This window comes from Panthera uncia, chromosome A2, assembly GCF_023721935.1.
Source record: "Panthera uncia isolate 11264 chromosome A2, Puncia_PCG_1.0, whole genome shotgun sequence".
Taxonomy (NCBI): Eukaryota; Metazoa; Chordata; class Mammalia; order Carnivora; family Felidae; genus Panthera; species Panthera uncia.
Window position 1 is genome coordinate 20,278,115 of NC_064816.1, and position 18,437 is coordinate 20,296,551.

General features: G+C 56.7%; 1 protein-coding gene across 1 annotated transcript; it reads left to right on the top strand.

The window, feature by feature from the left end:
• Positions 1-1,485: 1,485 nt before the first annotated feature.
• Positions 1,486-14,948, top strand: ITIH1 (inter-alpha-trypsin inhibitor heavy chain 1). Its single transcript, XM_049640685.1, has 22 exons — positions 1,486-1,614; positions 1,876-1,896; positions 2,196-2,362; positions 2,817-2,921; positions 3,278-3,440; positions 3,993-4,106; positions 5,468-5,593; positions 5,679-5,795; positions 6,496-6,664; positions 6,753-6,878; positions 7,838-8,019; positions 8,306-8,491; positions 9,573-9,712; positions 10,302-10,456; positions 10,556-10,570; positions 10,915-10,935; positions 11,320-11,400; positions 11,505-11,618; positions 12,585-12,786; positions 13,638-13,810; positions 14,406-14,517; positions 14,673-14,948. The coding sequence occupies exons 1-22, from the start codon at positions 1,501-1,503 to the stop codon at positions 14,800-14,802; spliced, it is 2,733 nt and encodes a 910-aa protein (XP_049496642.1). The 5' UTR covers positions 1,486-1,500; the 3' UTR covers positions 14,803-14,948.
• Positions 14,949-18,437: the final 3,489 nt, after the last annotated feature.

The following is an 18,437-nucleotide window of genomic DNA, read 5'->3' on the forward strand; positions in this document are numbered from 1 at the left end:
GCACAACCCACCATGGGGCTCGTTTGATACAGGTGCAGGAAGTCAACACAGCCTCCAATGCAGTTTCATGTTGATCTACCTCATCTCCCACAAAGGCCAGAAAACAGGCCAGAAGGTCATTCTGGCCTGGGGATGATAAGCCTTTTCCCAGAATCTGCTCTGTGAGACAAAGTCCGAGACAAGCAAACAGAGATCAAAGTGGCCTCTGGGCCCCCTCACCTTATCAGGGTCATAGCAGCCAGCACATCCCACCCAGGGCCGTGGAGTGGATTGACCGGGGCCACATCTACCTTGCGTGCTGTGGCTTGTGGGAGACACCGAGGGTTTGGGCATAAAAATTAAGAAATTGAAGGTCCAGGGGCGCCTGGGTGGGTCAGTCGGTTGAACGTCCGGCTTGGGCTCAGGTCATGATCTCACAGTTCGTGGGTTCGAGCCCCACATCGGGCTCTGTGCTGACAGCTCAGCGCCTGGAGCCTATTTCAAATTCTGTGACTCCCTCTCTCTCTGCTCCTCCCCTGCTGCTCGTGCTCTGTCTCTCTCTCTCTCTCTCTCTCTCTCTCTCTCTCTCTCTCTCAAAAATAAGCAGTAAAAAAAAAAAATTAAAAAAAAAAAAAAAGAAATTGAAGGTCCAAAGCTGTCCCTGGGGTTTTCAACTCTACTTCTCCTTTCTTCCTAATAATGCAGAGGGCATTTCTGTCATTATGTGATAGTCTTGGGCTTTGGAGTCTGAAAGATCTGGGTTTGAATACCTGTCTGTTGCCTGCTGCAGGACCAATGTCCCGGGGGCAGGGCCACCATGAGGATAAAATAAGAGGATAAAAGGCTCAGATCAAAAGGCATACTCAGTCCTCCATCATGAACACATAGTATTTACCTTCATCTCCCCTCATCTGCCAGGTGGAGGAATGGTGAGGCTTCCTTCTGCTCCTCTTTCCAAATCTGGACGAGAAGGTCCAGAGGAACGAAGCAACTGTCCTAAAGCATGGGCCCCCCACTACACATCCCCAGGACTGCCCAGCTTGCCTCTGGCAGGACGGACGCTAGGGTTGGCGCTGTTGGAGACGTGGGTGTGGGCAGACAGCGTCTACACTACACCATCTTCCACCCGGGCCAGAGTGTGACTGTGCAGAGTTTGTTTAGTTAAAGAATTTTGAAAGTAACACCTAACACAGTTCAGAAGTCCACTTTTAACTGTGGCTTCTTGATGCGGGTCGCCATGTCGCTGGTGTCGCCTGAGCCAGACCCAGGATGAGATGAGCGCGGGGTCTTTGCCACTCACGGCAGCAGAACGCAGCTCTGTAGGAAGGACATGGTCTGAGTCTGGTCAGGAGTTCACGCGGCCGGGGATCCCCCCAAGGAGAAAGACTTCACTGCCAAATGTTGATCCCTCCAAGTTATAATATTTGCCTTCGCCTTGTCTAATGTTTAATCCATGTTTATCCGGCACCTTATTGATTAACGGTCTGAGGGAAGTGACAGGGCAGCAGGAGCCTTGAGACCATGGACGGCACCATGGGGCTGCGGGTGCTACTGTGCGTGTGCCTGGCCTCGCTCCTCATCCTGCAGGCCATGCCCACTCAGGCTTCACCCCCAGGCAGGCCCAAACTCAGCAAGGTATGTGGGTAAACCCTCAGGCCAGAAACAGGCCGCTGGGCCAGAGTGGGCCCGGGAGGGACACAAGACCCTTACCCTGGGGGCCAGGGCCACCCCACCCACCTCCACCACCACTGACTGGAGAGGTGATGTCCCAGCAGCTAAGGGGAGGTGAGGCCAAGGAGCGGAGGACACAAGTAGTGCCCCGCTCCCACCCCTTGGCAGATAGGCTATGGTCCCCCGCACATTCCCACTCACACTTGTCCCGGTTTTGTTTTACAGAGGCAACAGACTGTGGACACAGTGAGTGAGAGTCCCTGCAAAGGGGTCTGTGGTGGGGCCATACCGCAGCCTGTTTTCCCTCATGCTTCAGGGGGCACCCTGGGCAGAGGGACTCCATTTCCCAGAAATGGGGCCTTTCACGCCCCACTGCGGGGTCTCTGGCAGAGAGGACAGAAGGGTCTTCCCAGGAGATCTGGTCTGTTCTCTGGGCACCCGGCACCTGTGCTGAGTGTCGAGCCCCTGCACAACACGGGAGGCCTCTCACTGGCTCAGGGCCCCCACCCCCCATCACAGCCACAGCCCCTCACATCTCACCCTAGAGTGTCGACGGCGTGACCATCCGGAGTTTGAAAGTCAACTGCAAAGTCACCTCTCGCTTCGCCCACTACGTTATCACCAGCCAAGTGGTCAACAATGCCGATGAAGCCAAGGAAGTGGCCTTCGATGTGGAAATCCCCAAGACGGCCTTCATCAGTGACTTTGCCATGTGCGTGCCCTGGCTGACTCCCACACCCGAGCTGTCCATTCACCAGCCCCAGCCCCAAACCATGGCTCAGGGTGGCCAGATGGTGCAGACCATCTCCTCTGTCCCAAAGGGCCACCAGGCCAGCTCCGGCACTGAGGGGATGAGCAATCCCCTTTAGGTCTGTTCTGGGCTCCCATCTTGGAGGGCGAAGTGGAGCCTCTGACGGTATGTCTTCAGCATAGGGCCCAGGGAGCAAAAGCAGACACCCGAGGCTTCCTGTTGGATTCTGTCGCTGTGGCTGTTCACCTCACTGCCGTGGGGCCTCTGAACAACTCTGCAGGCAGTGGGAGGAGGCAGGAGATGCCTCCCATGACAGGGCCTTCTCAGGATCTAGGCCAGGAGCACCTCCAAGCCGCAGGACTGAGTGGGTGGGGGCAGGGGCACCCCCCCCCTGAGGGCTTCTTCCTCCCTACAGCACAGCAGATGGAAAAGCATTCATTGGGGACATAAAGGACAAAGTGACTGCGTGGAAGCAGTACCGGAAAGCGGCCGTCTCAGGAGAGAATGCTGGCCTTGTCAGGTGAGTGTGGCCTTGCTGCCCCAACCTCTGGTGCTGTCCTCCCCAGCCTTGGGCGAGAGCAGCCCCAGGCTGACGACGGGAAGTGAGCAAACTGCCCAAACGTAGATGCTGGCACAGGTGCACTGGACAAGGCTGGCGTTGACCCGCCCACCTTCCCAGACCAGCCTCTGAGAGAAGGGGCCCTGTCCTTGAGCCCTGACCCTGGCCAGCCAGCTAAGACAAGGGTGAAGGGCAAGGAAACCTGGGAGCAGCATGAATGTAAGAGAAATTGATTCTAGGGCCATGCTTTAGGTGACAAGAACCCACATGTCACTCACCATTTGTCTGTGTGTCGTGGCTGCTGGTGGTATGTGCAGGGCCTCGGGGAGAACGATGGAACAATTCACCATCCACCTCACCATCGGTCCCCGGAGCAAGGCCACCTTCCGGCTGACCTACGAGGAGGTGCTGAAGCGAAGACTTACACAGTACAACATTGACATCAAAGTCAAGCCCAAGCAGCTGGTGCACCATTTTGAGGTAGATCATGGGTGGCTGTATGCAGGGGAGCCATATCTGGGGCAGGGCTCCCGACTCTCTGTCGCCATGGCTCTGAGGACTGGCTCCAGGCCCACCGTGTGCCATCCCAGGCCTGAGCACACAGGAAGGGGACTGACTCCTTGGGCGGGTTCTAGTGGGTTCTTCATGGGCAGGGAGCTACCTGAACCCTCCAGTCTCCTCTTCCTCTCTGAGCCTCAGCTTGCTCATCTGTTAAGTGGGGCTTCCCGTGTGTCCCAGAGTTGCCACAAGGATCACGACAGATATTAAATATCCAGGTAGTCGGTAGGCTAGGAAGTCCCGGGAAGACCGAGGGGCTGTGACTGTCACTGGCACCTCAGTGGCGGCCGAGTTGAGGGACCCAGGCATGCACACCTTCATTTGGCCGATATTTCTGAAGTGCGTACAACATGCCAGGCCCTGTGCTGAGGGCTGGGTGGGTGTGGCACACAGTAGGTGGCCAGGACACAGGTTGGCTCTTGGCTGAGACTTGATGGTGGCCTGAATGGGAGCCTGGCTGCTTCAATGATGCAGATTGACGTGGACATCTTTGAGCCCCAGGGGATCAGCAAGCTGGATGCCCAGGCGTCCTTCCTCCCCAAGGAACTGGCAAGCCAACTCATCAAGAAATCCTTCTCGGGAAAAAAGGTGTGTGGGCTGGCGGGGGGTGGTGGTGGGCCCCCGGGACTTCTCAGCCTGGTCCAACCCCTCACGAAGTGTCCAGGCTTGGCCCGGGAACCAGGCAGGGGCTGCAAGCCACCCTAGGGGTGAGGAAGGTAGGTGTGTGGTTGGTATCCCAGAGAACTCGGCACTCCTGGTTCTCAGAGCGACTTAGCCAAATCCTGATGCTGAGGCTGGGGAAGGTGTCCCCTCAGCAGGGGCAAGCCCCTGGTTGCATGGTCTGGGGTGAGCTGCTGACTTGCTTGAGCCTCGGTTTCCTCTTTGCCCGTGTCGCATGCATGGGTAAAGCATTCAGGGAAGCACAGGGCACATGCGGAAATCCCAGATGCTGTTGTAGTTAGGGGTCCAAGCTCCAGGCCTCTAGGAAACAGAACTAATTTGGGAAGGCCTTTGGGCTACCCCGCCACTTACCCCTTGTCACTCACTTCCCGTTTGCAGGGATCCCCAAAGTCTCCTGCTTGCCCCTTCCCAGGTCCTGGAGGGGTGTGGCATCCGGGTGGGTGACACCCAGCTAGTGCCCTGCCTTCTAACTTGCCCTCAACTGGAGCCAGGAACAAGCCCTTTAGTCCCCGCCTACCTTTGGTAGTGACCCCACAATAATTCACATAAAGGGAATGTTTCTTACGGTTTTGGAGGGGTTCTTTTTTAAACAAAATATGATACCCCAGAGTGTTACCCAACATGCTTGCTTTTAGTAGGAGACCAAGAAGTGGGTCTGTGTCTTCCTAACAATCCATTTCAAGTTTTGTGGGGGCTTTTTGATAAGTATATCTTACTTCTATAACAAACAAAAAGTAAAAATTAAAAAGTATTTAAAGAAAAAGTAGAAAGTTACAAAAGTATAGAAAAGTATTGAGTGAAAACCATCCCTAATTTCCCTGAGCACCAACACAAAGTCAAACCAGACCTTAGCCTCTGCCCTGTGTCCTTCCTCCCAGCTTCTGCTCTTTGTCTACCTGGTGGCGGGGGTGGGGGGTGGGGTGGTGGTGGTCCTGTTTTCCAGCACAGTATTATAGTCTTGCTTTTGTACTCCACAGTTTGCATTAACTAATGTCTCTCTACTGCTATTATCTTGTACCCAAAGTGGTGATGCTTATTGTAGAAAAGCCCAATGATTCAGAAGCGTATAAGCAAAGAAACAGATCTTCTCTCCTACCACCTTATAGGTGTGTGCTCCCAGCAGCTGGGTGGAGGGCCCACCAGATTCATTTCTATGTCCATGCGACACACACACACACACACACACACACACCCCTTATGTTGCGTTTGCGAACACCCTGGCGGCTGCTGCACAAGCCAGTAATGCCTCACACCCTCTGTGGTTCCAGGGTCATGTGCTTTTCCGCCCTACTGTGGGTCAGCAGCAATCCTGCCCCACGTGCTCTACATCCTTGATGAATGGAGACTTCAAGGTGACCTATGATGTCAATCGAGACAAACTCTGTGACCTCCTGGTGAGCCTGAAACTTCTGGCCTGAGACTCAGAGGGCAGGCACGGATGCTTGTGACAGGGGCCTCACTTGTTCCTTTGTATTGTAGGTTGCCAATAACCACTTTGCCCACTTCTTTGCCCCCCAAAACCTGACGAACCTGAACAAGAACTTGGTTTTTGTGATTGACATTAGCACCTCTATGGAAGGCCAGAAAGTGAAGCAGGTAAACTGTGGCTTTAAACAGTTCACCCAGCAGAGCCTTCTTCAGCCTTGGCACGCACCCCTTGGTGTTGTTGCTGGGGTCTGGGTTTGGGATTCCTGCTCCCAGTCGGAGGTGGGCGATCTGACAGGAAATCCCCCCCCTCACCCCCGCACCCCCCCACCCCGTGGCAGGCTCTGGCATCAGCCACTTCCTCGCTGTGCAACTGTGGCAAGTGCATTCACTTCTCCTCAGTAGCAAAATGAGAATGATAGCAATGCCCACGAGGTCATGAATCCGGCCATGGGGGCGCTTGGAAGATGACAGCTGTCTGCTGAATGTGCCAGGGACAAGCATGGCTGTCCACGACGAGGAGTCTCGCAGCAGGGCACAGCCCACTGAGTGCCCTGCCCATGGTGCAGTGAGACCATGGCTGAGTGTCAGAAACTGAGCCCCCCTGTGGTCCTCTTTCTTGATCCTGCCCCGTTTGAGCTCCTGGTCCTTTCCTCTTCCCATGCTACGTCCCTTGTCTTCTCCATCCCCTCATCCACCCCCAGGGGTCCATAGGACACTCGTCTTCTGGTGCCACCTGGTTGGCCTGTCCATCCCTCCCACTTGTCCGCTGTGTACCTCTGCCCTGTGGATCTCTCAAAGGGGCATCTGGAGTTGACAGGAGGCACTCTCTAGGGGCCATGTCCCTCTGATGACTGTCCTGTCCTTCCAGACCAAGGAGGCACTCCTTAAAATCCTGGGGGACATGCGGCCAGGGGACTATTTCGACCTGGTCCTCTTTGGGTCTGAAGTGCAGTCATGGAGGGGCTCATTGGTGCCGGCATCTGCCGCCAATGTGCGAGCGGCTCAAGACTTTGTGCGGCGCTTCCACCTGGCTGGGGGTAAGGGCAGGGGTCTTGGGCCACCTTGGTGTCACTTCTGTCCCCTTGGAATGAGGTCATACACTGGCCTACTTTCCTTCTTTTGCAGCCACAAACCTGAATGGAGGTTTGCTCCAGGGAATTGAGATCTTGAACGGAGCTCATGGCAGCGTCCCAGAACTCAGCAACCATGCCTCAGTTCTCATCATGTTGACGGACGGGGAGCCCACAGAGGGTAAGCACCTCAAGGGCTGTGTTGGGAGGTGGCGATCTCTTTGCGACTGAAGGCGTTCAAGCTGAGCTTGGAAACCCAACCACTGGAGGTGCTACTGGGGGGCAGAAAGGCTCCAGGCAAAATCAAGCCCTGGTCTAAAGACAGAGCTCAGACTGTAATGTCTGCAGGAGAGAGAAGGCATACTTCTATGCTGAGCTGGGAAACTGGGGAAGTACCTACATGACCCAAGGTTGCACAGACCCCAGGACGATAGGCAGGATTCCTAGGTTGAATTTAACGAACTGTGTATTCAGCGCCGACTGTGTGCCAAGCATAGCGCTAGGGACCAAGAAGAGATACCAAGAGAACAAGATTTGTCTCTGTGCTTAAGGAGCACAGGGTTCATTGGGGGAGGCTGACCCAGGAACAGAAGCTGTGCTGAGGGCCCTGAAAGAACAGGGTGCCAGGAGGCTGCAGGACTGCAGATAAGGGGCATCTGGCCCAGGCAGGGTCCCAGGAAGCCTTCTGGAGGAGGTGACCCATGAGCTTGGGCTGGAAGGAGGAGAGGAGGAGCAGGAAGGGATCCCTGGCAGAGGGAGAAGCTTGAAGGAAAAAAAAAAAAGTTTGTGTGATGGCGGGGCCTGCCTAAGAACAACATGTGCAGAATAGGTGAAACTAGGTTTGGGAAGGTCAGTGTGGTCTCACGGGCCATGGCAATGACCCATGGGAGGGTTTAGAGCAGAATCTGGTCTGCTTATGATAGGTCCATATAGTTGGGCAAGTCTTTGAGAGGCTGTTAGGATCTGTTATAGTCGTTGGGAGCCAGTGGGAGACATTGCCTCAAGAGGCTGGTGGGGACTGGAGATGGGGGGGTGGTCTGAGATAGGAGGCTTGTCCCCCAGGGAGTGTGCCCCAAAGGTCCATTGTGCCCTACATGCCTGTGTTTGGTATCCTGTCACTGCCTGGGTGTGTGGCTGCAGGGGTGACAGACCGTTCCCAAATCCTCAAGAACGTCCGCAACGCCATTGGGGGCAGGTTCCCACTCTACAACTTGGGCTTTGGCCACAACGTGGACTTGAACTTCCTGGAGGTCATGTCCATGGAGAACAACGGACGGGCTCAGAGAATTTACGAGGACCACGATGCCACCCAGCAGCTGCAGGTCTCCTCCTACCCCCTCTGCCCCCCAACATACCACCAATGGAATGCCATGGGGGAGCCCGGTCTTAGCAGCCTTTCTCCCATCCATCCAGAGAAGCAGATAAAATTCTGGAATGTGGTTGGAATCAGCTGCATGACCTCAAACCAATTACTTAACCCCTATGAACCTGCAATTCCATCTATAAAATGGGGGTCCCAATACTCTACTTTGTGAGTGAGTCTCCCCATTGGGTGCCCCGGGTGACCCACCAGCTCTGAGGCTGTGCTCCCCCGCCCCACCCCTGCAGGGTTTCTACGACCAGGTAGCGAACCCCCTACTGGTGGATGTGGAGTTGCTCTATCCCCAGGACACCGTCTCAGCTCTGACCCAGCACCGCCATAAACAGTACTACGAAGGCTCGGAGATCATGGTGGCTGGGCGCATCGCTGACCACAAATTGAGCAGTTTCAAAGCTGATGTGCTGGCCCGTGGGGTAAACACTGGGGCTGCGGAGGGTGGAGAGGTCAGGCAGCACCCAGAGGCTCCAAATCCACACTCATTCTCCACCCGTCCCCGCTGTCCCCAGGCTTCTCTTTCCCCAGAGCAGTGCCCCCACCTCTGCACCATGCCACACATACCCCAGGCCAGAACATTCCTCCACGCAGGCATCCAGGGGATGGGCTGGGATGGAACCGACATAGCCTTGATTATTTGTAGTCCCTTGGCCCAAAACGGATCACCTGTTATTCCTTACATCATTCTCCGCAAAGGCATGAGAGAGCAAGAGGCCAGCCTCTTCCGTTTCACTTGACAATCTTTTCCTGAACACCCAGATTGGCGCCACGGTGCAAGTGCATGTGTGTGTGTGCATGCTGTGGGGGTCACAGGTGTGTGAGACATGGACCCTGTCCTGCTGGGGGTGGCTTCAAGCCCTGCTGTGTGGTCAAGCATGCAGAATGGGGGCTTTGGGTGAGGAAAGCTACGCCGGACCCCGGCTCCGCCCTGACCGGCTGGGTGACCTTGAGCGAATGGGTCCAGCTCTCCAGGCCTCAGTTTCTTTTTCTGTACCGTGGGGTGATACTGCCCTGGAGAGTTGTGTGGATTAAGTGAAATAATCTATGTAATATGCTTGCGCAGTGCCTGGGGCACGGGATTCCCTCAGGAAGTGAAGTCCCACTATCGTAGCTGGGGACAGAACAGCATTTGCAGGTGGGGCCGCGGTGGGCATTTGAAGGAGGGGACATGGTGGAAACAGCTAGATGGTCGAAGTAGCTGGATGCTTGCTGGCACGTCCCAGAGAGAGTAACTTCAGGAGGCCAGGGTCTGGTCCTCCCATTCCTGGAGTCCCCAGGGCCGAGGCCCCACTGGCTCACTGACGGTGCTCAGCAAGCGTGTGAGGGATGAAGGGATGAGTGAGCGTTAGGACCGCAGCTCGGGGAAGGGCGGTGCTGAGAAAGAATCGCAGAGCCTGGATGTGTGTGTGTGTGGGGGGGGGGGGGTCCCGGGCCCTCCGGCACCAGCCTGCGGTTGTGCCCTTCACGGCGCCCGGGCCCTCTACCCGTGACCACCCTCAGGAGGGCCAAGAATTCAAGGCGACCTGCCTGGTGGATGAAGAGGAGATGAAGAAGCTGCTCCAGGAGCGGGGCCACGTGCTGGAGAACCACGTTGAACGGCTCTGGGCCTACCTCACCATCCAGGAGCTGCTGGCCAAGCGGTACGACCCCTGCGGCGGGGGTGGACACCAGGGCCTCTGGACCAGTGAGGTGAACGGAGAAGGGGTGCTTCCGGGCCTTCGAGGTTGGAAGTGGGTCAGGCTGACTGGCGTTCGGCTTCGCTCACTGAGTTCGAACCAACCAGTCAGTCGACAGCGTGGGCGGGACCCGGTTTGCCTCCGCTGAGCTGCCGGGCAGGGGGAGGCTGCCCTTTACTGAGGGGGCCGCTGCGTCCAGACACGCTTGGGCAATCCTCACAGCCTGCGGGGGAATTTCCTCATTATCCCCATTTCGCAGAGGAGTGAGCAGAGGCTCAGAGAAGTTAGACCGCTCCCCAGAATCTCCCAGCTGTTAAATTCTCTGCGTATTTCTGAGGCCCGTCCCCCAACCCTGCCGAATCGCCAGGTTTTCCAGGTGGGAGGGCTTTAAATCACGAGGCCCTTGAAGGTGGCCACGGAACAGGGGCACTGCAGGTGCCTGATTCGTGTTTGCTGAATGAGTGAGTGAGTGACCAAATGAGCAAAAGGGCCGGGGAGTTCAAGTCTGTTGTCATCCAGGCCGTGGGGCTTGGAACCGGTGTGTGTCTCGTAGGATGAAGTTGGAGGGGAAGGAGAAGGCCACCGCGACGGCCAAGGCCCTGCAGATGTCGCTGGCCTACCAGTTTGTGACCCCACTGACCTCCATGACCATCAGAGGCATGACGGACGAGGATGGCCTGGAGCCCATCATTGACAAGCCCCCCGAGGGTAGGGGCGCTGCAAAGGGGGAGGCTGCGGGTCTGCGGAGGCTTCTGAGGGCCAAAAACTTCCTGGGTTTTGATTCTCCTCCCTTTCTCTCCCTTCCAGATTCTCTGCCCTTGGGTGAGTTTTTCAATCACGTTGGTTTCCAGAAGGGGCTCCTGGGGTCAGGCAAGCAGCTGGTGCCCCAGCCCCCAGGGGTGTATCCCCTGCTCCGCATCCTCCAGCCTTTCACCACAAACCAGCAGTTGCCCCCTGCATGCCTGGGGAGCCCTTGTGCAGCCTCCTCCATCCGGGCCTCCATGTCTGCCTGTGTCTGCCCAGCAGCCAGGGTGGGGGTGCCCAGGGAGGCCTTCGAGCCCAGACCTGCCTGGCCTTTGGGACTCGGATGCCCTTGGGGAACGAGGCGTGTGCCTTTCAGGTAGGGCGCTGAGGGTGATGCTGTCCTCTCTCGCTGTCCTCCACAGAGATGCTGGGACACAGAAAGAGTAAGTGGCGGCATCCCCCGGACATACATCTCTACCTCTCTCCTCCTTGTGCCATTGTCCCTCAGGCGGTACGTTCAGTCCTGAGCGAAGCTCCTATTTGCCTGAGGAGGAAACGACAGCCGGTCTGAGGCTTCCTCACTGACTCTCCCTGGAATCCTCAGAACTGCCTCCTGACTGTCCCTGGCCTCCCCTTATGCCAGCAGCTCCATCGGGCCCCCATGGAAGGAGGCAGACCGGGGGCCAGCACACCAGGAGGCATCAGGGGCTCGGGGTCGCTCCTGTGGCTTCAGGCCAGCCGCCTGGGTGGAGGGGTCTGGGGAAAGGAGCCAGCAGCCCCAGGGAAGTGGGGTGCCGTCCTCCTAACTGCCATTCATTCCCTGCCAGCGTTCATGCTGTCGGCCTTGCACCCTTCCCCGACTCAATCCAGCTCCAACATCCAGCAGTTGCCAAACCGAGTGACTGGTGGTGAGTCCTGGGGAGGGTCTGGGGGACACCCCTGCCTTGCTCCTGGCCGGCCCTAGCCCACCTTCCGGATGCCCAATCTAACAGACTCCATGCTATGCCCCCAGTGGACACTGACCCCCACTTCCTCATCCACGTGCCCCAGAAAGAGGATACCCTGTGCTTCAATATCAATGAGGAGCCCGGTGTGGTCCTGAGCCTGGTGCAGGACCCTGACACAGGTATGGGTGACATCACTGATTCTGCCAGACAGCGTGGGGCCTGGACTCCTCGGCCCTCAGTGTACAGCTGCAGACAGGACAGTGGCAGTGGCCGCCACTTCCCACAGCCCGTGCCCCAGCATCATCTGGCGGGACTCAACCTGCCTCCTTCCCTCCCATCCACCTGCCCTAGATGGCACCTGCTTCGTGGACATGTGACCGGTGGGGGCACACAGGACCCTATGCTTAGAAGGGTCCACGCTTGATTTAATACTCTGCTGTAACTGTTTTGAAATTCTTAATGCTTTTTGAACAAAGGGTCCCTCACTTCCATTTTGTACCAAGTTCTGCAAGTTTCATAGTGATCCTGCCCTGCGTTCAGCCTCTGAGGGGGCCTCTGAGTCCATCCCCCGGCAGTGCTCTGGGGTGGGAATGACTCCCTGTCTCTTGGCCACTCTCTCTCCCTCCCTCCCAGTCCAGTCAGGTCATCTGCAAGGGTTCATTGAGTACCTCCTGGGGGCCATGGGTGTAGTAAGTCCCTACTCTTGTGGAGTTTAGGGAAGGGAGACAAACAGGCAAGCAAATTCTCTGATGACAGCCTCAGAGCATGAGGCATGATGTGGTGGTAGTGAGGATGATGAGGGGGCTTTGGGGCTGCTCAGGTCATAGGAGGCCTCTGTGACCTGCTTCTGTGTCAGGGGTTAGAGCCACAGAGAAGGACCAGGCCCAAGTCCTGCAAGGTGTCTTTCATGGCCCGGATGTGAGGGCTCAGTGACAGGTAGTGTGTGTGGGGGGTGCAGAGTGGTGCTGTGTGGCCTCCACCAATCCTGAAAACCCCTCAGGAGGTGAGCCCCTCAAAGCTGGTGTGGGATGGGTGGGGTGTGGGTGTCTCCCGGGGGGAGGTGCGGCATGAGCACAGGCAGGCTGGTGGGGGTCTGGCGAGAGCAGACCCCTCCCTGACCCGGACGGCCCCTCACCCCGCTGCAGGCTTCTCAGTGAATGGGCAGCTCATTGGCAACAAGGCCAGGAGCCCCGGGCAGCATGAGGGCACGTACTTCGGGCGGCTGGGGATCGCCAACCCCGCAACGGACTTTCATCTGGAAGTGACTCCCCAGAACATTACGCTGAACCCCGGCTTGGGCGGCCCTGTGTTCTCCTGGGGAGACCAGGCTTCACTGCGGCAGCATGAGTAACCAGGCTGGGGCCGGGGGCTGGGTGGGGAGGCAAGGGCAAGGGTGGTTAGGGACAGGCACGAAGCCCCAGAGCCAGCTCAGCTGCCTGAGCTTGCCGGGCCCTGGTCACCTGCACCATGGCAGTGAATGACATCCATGTGGCTTCCCTGGGAGCTGGGCAGACATGTGGGACCCTGAGGACCACCCCACCCATTTCCCTCAGTTCCCAGACACGTGTTCCAGGCCCGAATGCCTGCGGGTCTGGGCTCCCAGGCTCCCTCGCCCTACAGTCCATCCCATCTCCACCAAGCAAAGCCGACTCACCTCCCCGGCCCAGGGCAAAGGCTACCCATTCTCTGAAACTCCAGAGTGCTCTTTCAGCCCTGTGTTAGCACGCCTTGCCTTGTGTTTGTTCCTTCCTTCACTCATTCACTCAGCAAACTCTGCTGAGCATCAGAGCCTGACGCCGGGCAGAGAGCTATAGAAAGAGGTGGGCAGAGTCCAGGTGGAGGACACAGATGATGAGTGGCGGTCAAAGAACACAGACTTTGATATTAGACAGGCTGGAGTTTAAGTCCTGGCTTTACCGCTTTCCAGCTGTGTGACCTTGGGCAAGTTACTTAACCTCTTTGAGCCTCACAGGATCACAGTGAGAACTGAATGATGCAGTTTGTAGGGAGGGCTTGGCACAGGGTCTAGCACACTGTAGGGGCCCCATACACAATAACAACATGTGAGAAGGTAACACCCACCATCTGGGAGTGAGGGTGAGGAGCTCATGAGAGCTGGGTCCAAGAGGATGAGGGTGACCGAATGGAGAAAGGTGTAATGTGGCTGCATCTGCCCTCACGGCCACCTGGCCCTGCAGGGTGGTAGTGACCATCAACAGGAAGAGGAACCTGGTGGTGTCTGTGGAGGACGGGGGCACTTTTGAGGTCGTCTTGCACCGGGTGTGGAAGGGGAGTGCCATTCACCAGGACTTCCTGGGCTTCTACGTGCTGGACAGTCACCGGATGTCGGCACGGACACACGGGCTGCTGGGTACGACCTGCTAGGCAGGCAGAGCTGTGGGGTGTGCTGTTGAAGCCAGCGGGCTCGCCATGGGTCAGACTTGCCTCTGGGCACTGAACACGCTTCCCTCCAACTTGGCCATCAAGACTCAAAGGTCCAAAGAGGGCTTGTCCTGGGGAAGGTCTTGTCCCTCAGAAAGGTGATCACACACAAGGTGAAACTCAGGCTTAAGTGGACCTGGGGGCGAGCAGGAGACGTCCGACTAGCAGGAGGGTCCAAACAGACCGGGCTCCCCAAGACCTCCTGGGTGTGATGGGTCACTGGCCACACCGCTTCCCCTGGTGGCCTTCCTGCAGACCCTGCTCTCTGTGGGCACCTCCCTCTCAACCCTCTCTCCCCAGCCATGTTCCTTCGGAGTTGGTCTAAAAGAGGCAGGAGGTACAACCACCTGCCAGTAGGTGCTTCTCTGGAGCAGGTGAACTAAAGGAGGCTTTCGATGCCCAAATGTATCAGAAATAGTCATGCCCTTAAGAAAAAACACCCAGGCGACCCTAACCCTCCAGTGAGCACATGCTGAGTGCAAGGCCCCTCAATGGTCACTGCTGCTTCCAATGTACCTTTCCAGGACAATTCTTCCACCCCTTTGATTTTAAAGTGTCTGACCCCCATCCGGGCTCCGACCCCACAAAGACAGATGCCACAATGGTGGTGAAGAGCCGGCAGCTGACCGTCACCAGGTGGGTGGGTGGCTCTCCCAGCATCTCTGCCCTTGGCATTCCTGTGGTTGGTCAGGGCCTTCCTCGTGGTGTCACACAGATGGAATGGGCTTCCTGGAGGGGGTGCAGCCCTGCTGAGTCCAAAAGGTAACCCCAGCTGATTTGTATCTCCCCAGGGGCTTGCAAAAAGACTACAGCAAGGACCCCCGGCATGGGGCTGAGGTGACCTGCTGGTTCGTCCACAACAATGGGGCTGGGCTGATCGATGGCGTTTACACTGACTATATTGTCCCTGACATCTTCTGAGCCCCCGGCCAACACACCTGTCCTTCCTTGGGCTCACGGCAGAGGAGCACAGCATCCTGACCCACTGCCCAGGACACATCTTGCTGTCCAAGCTGATCCACTGTGTCAAAGCACCCGTGACTTCCATTAAAGAGAAGCTATGTCCAGTCCAGGCCGCTGCTTTCTGGGAGGGAGGGCGATGGGGAGGCAATCCAAGATGCTGCCGCCAGGAAGGACTCAGGGGTCATAGCAGACCTGGAGGCCGGGAGGAAACCCATGCCAACTTTGCCCCCACCCCACCTTGTTTGCTGCAGCTGCCAGACCCTATGCTCTCTGAGCATCTGGAGTGTCCCCTGCACACAGCTATCCCTACAGGTCCAAGGCCCAAAGGACACTGTGGCAGCCTATATAGGCACTGTTCTAAGTGCCTTCATTGAATTAACTAAATGTATGCTCCCAACAGTCCTAGGGGGGATACCGTTTTACCCATTTATAGCTGAGGAAACTGAGGTTAGGTAACTTGTCCCAAGTCACTCATGAATGGCCCAACTGGGATTTGAACCCATACTGTCTGGTGCCATCATCTGTGTGCTTAAGCACCCCCCTGTGAATACTCCTGTCAGGCTGGGCAGCTGATGGCCGCAGCCCACTGAGATTGGGTTCTAGATATTCCAGAGCATCGCTTAAAATGAACAGAAGAGGGGCGCCTGGGTGGCTCAGTCGGTTGAGCGTCCGACTTCGGCTCAGGTCACGATCTCGCGGTTCGTGAGTTCGAGCCCCGCGTCGGGCTCTGGGCTGATGGCTCAGAGCCTGGAGCCTGCTTCGGACTCTGTGTCTCCCTCTCTCTCTGCCCCTCCCCCGTTCATGCTCTGTCTCTCTCTGTCCCAAAAATAAATAAACGTTAAAAAAAAAAAATGAACATAAGAAAGGCACAAACCATATATGGACTTGGGGTCCCTAGGTAGTCCTGCTGAGAGCTGGATGCTGGACCCCTGGGCACAGGGCCTCCCCTTCAGCTCGACTCTGCAGCTGTGGCTTTGCAACGCCTTACACTGGGGATAGTTCCCAAAGGCAGGGATAGCTAGTCCCCAGAAGCTGTGATTCCAGGGAGCCAGTGACGGCAGCCCGCTGGCTCCTCATGCTGACACCTGGAATGATCTTTTCAGGGCTCCTTCCCTTGGCTTCACCTTGGGGCCCAGTTAAAGTTCAATGTCACAGGGTGCAAGGAGATGAGCCTATACTATACCTTGGGGAGCTTCTGGCCCTCTGGGTGATGGGCATTTCTTTTCCAAAGATTTCTACTTTTTCTCTGCTGGCTTCTGTCCAGTTCCCACTGCAGTGGAGGCCCTTGAAGACCCAGAGCAATAACACAAATCTGGGGGTGCCTGGGTGGCTCAGTTGGTCAAGCATCTGGCTTCAGCTCAGATCATGGTCTCACAGCTTGTGGGTTCCAGCCCCATGTTGGGCTCTGTGCCTGGAGCCTGGAGCCTGCCTCGGATTCTGTGTCTCCCTCTCTCTGCCCCTCCTCCGCTCACGAGCTGTCGCTTTCTCCTTCAAAAACAAATAGACATTAAAAAAATTGTTTTAAAGTAACACAGATGCTGAGATCCAGGGCTGCCCCAGGCCCAGGGAACATAGAGCCCTCCCTCAGTGGCAGGTAGTGGGGGGTGGGGGCGGGTGGCCAACAGAGTTTCAGGGACCAACCGCCATCTGCAGCATCCTGGGCTTCTCAAGGGAGAGCCACGGGCTTCCAGATGACCGGCCGCCCGAAGCAAGGCCTTCCTGTAGAGTGGAAAAGGGGGAGCCCAAAGATCTCTTAGATTCTGTCTAATTCTCAAGTCTGCATGGTGACTCTGGGTCCCTCCAAGACCCCAGCTGTCCCTCTGGTGCCTGTTGAGCAGCTTCCGAAGTCCTACTTCGAGTTGTCCCTCCCACAAAAGTCTAAGTAACTGGGGAGGAGGTGGCACCTAGAGGAAAGGCTGGGGAGGCTCCACAGGCAGCTGCGGGGCCACAAGGAGCCACCAGACACTGCTGTGAGGACAACAGTTCTGCCACAGCCCCCATCGCCTGGCAGTCGTGACCATGGGCGCTGAGAATGACCACATGGACGAGATGTCCTGGGAGCCAGGAACCTTGGGGCCAGGCTGCAGCACAGGTCTGAGAGGGGTCTTGGCTCTGCTCCTGGGGGTCAGCACTGAGCTCGGCACCAGCCGGCAGCGGGGGTGTGTAAGGATTCCAGAAGCCTGGGGAGCACAGGCACCCCAGCTGGCCTCCTCCACAGGTGGTGACCCTCTCAGTGGCTGCTTCATCTGGTCCAACGTCATCTTGCTGACTTGGCAACTGTCATTGCTTCTGTGGCTCATGCCACTTCCAGCCACTAGTCCAATTTTTCCTCATGGCTTCTGCTGCCTCATGGAGTCTTCTTTCTGCCTTCTCGCCCTTTCTCTGCTCCTGGCAGTCAACTCTCTCTGTATAACTCACAGTTGGGTGTGGAGCTTTCATCCAAGGCCATGGTATGTCATAAATTAGCTGCCTTGTGCCCAGGCAGCCTCGTCAACACCATTCAGTGGTGGCCCCGTGGGAGAGTCACGGGGTCACTTTGCTCAGAAGAGTATGTGTATGGCAGGCACATGGTGGCCACTCTGGAAGGTCTGGGAGCTGGCAGGGTCTTGGCATGACCCAGGGTGGGCCTGGGCTCTTCCTCTGAGGGTCCCATTGTCCTGGAGACCAGAGCTCCAGCCTCACTGGAGACTCTTAGGGGAATGACTCTCCAGGAGGCGAGGGCAGCTGAGTCCCTGGCCATCCCCCAGGAACACAGGGATGAATGTGACATGGCCTGGCCCTCCAGGAGCTCGGAGTGATTAGACCCAAACATACAAGCCTCAACAAAAGGTGAAATGGAGCAGACCCTCAGGGGCTGGGAGCCTGGAGCAGAGCTGTGTGGGGTCAGCTAGGGGACAAAACAGGAAGGCTTCTGGGACGGGACATCAGGCTGGCAGGGCGAGAGGTGCAAGTGCAGAGATGGGGAGAACATGCCAGTGGGAAGAGAGTAAGTTTGGAAAAGCAAGTTGGAGCTAGATCACAGCGAGCACTGGCGCACAGGCCTGGGGTTTGTCCTTTCCCTGGGGCCGTGAGAACCCAAGAAGGGTAATGAACAAGGTATTTGGCCATGGAGGTCTGAGCCTCACTGTGGCCGGCCTGGCTTTGCGCCCTGGCTGCCTGGAGAAGGCTGGGAGGCTTCTGTCCAGGAGGTCAGACTCAAGGCCACGTCAGTGGTGCAGGTAACGGACAACAGGCAGCAGTGCCGAGATGCCATTGGCTATCTTTTTTGTCTTTCCAAGATTTTATTTAAATTCAAGTTAGTTAACATGCAGTGTAGCATTGGTTTCAGGAGTAGAATTAAGTGATTCATCACTTACACATAACACCCAGTGCTCACCCCAGCAAGTGCCCTCCTTAATGCCCATCACCCATCTAGCCCGTCCCCCCACCCACCGCCGGCCCACAAGCCTCAGTTTGTTTTCTGTAGTTAAGGGTCTCTTATGGTTTGCCTCCCTCTCCGTTTTTATCTTATAAAATTTTTCCTTCCCTCTTCCCCTATGGTCATCTGTTGTGTTTCTTAAATTCCACATATGAGTGAAATCATACAATATTTG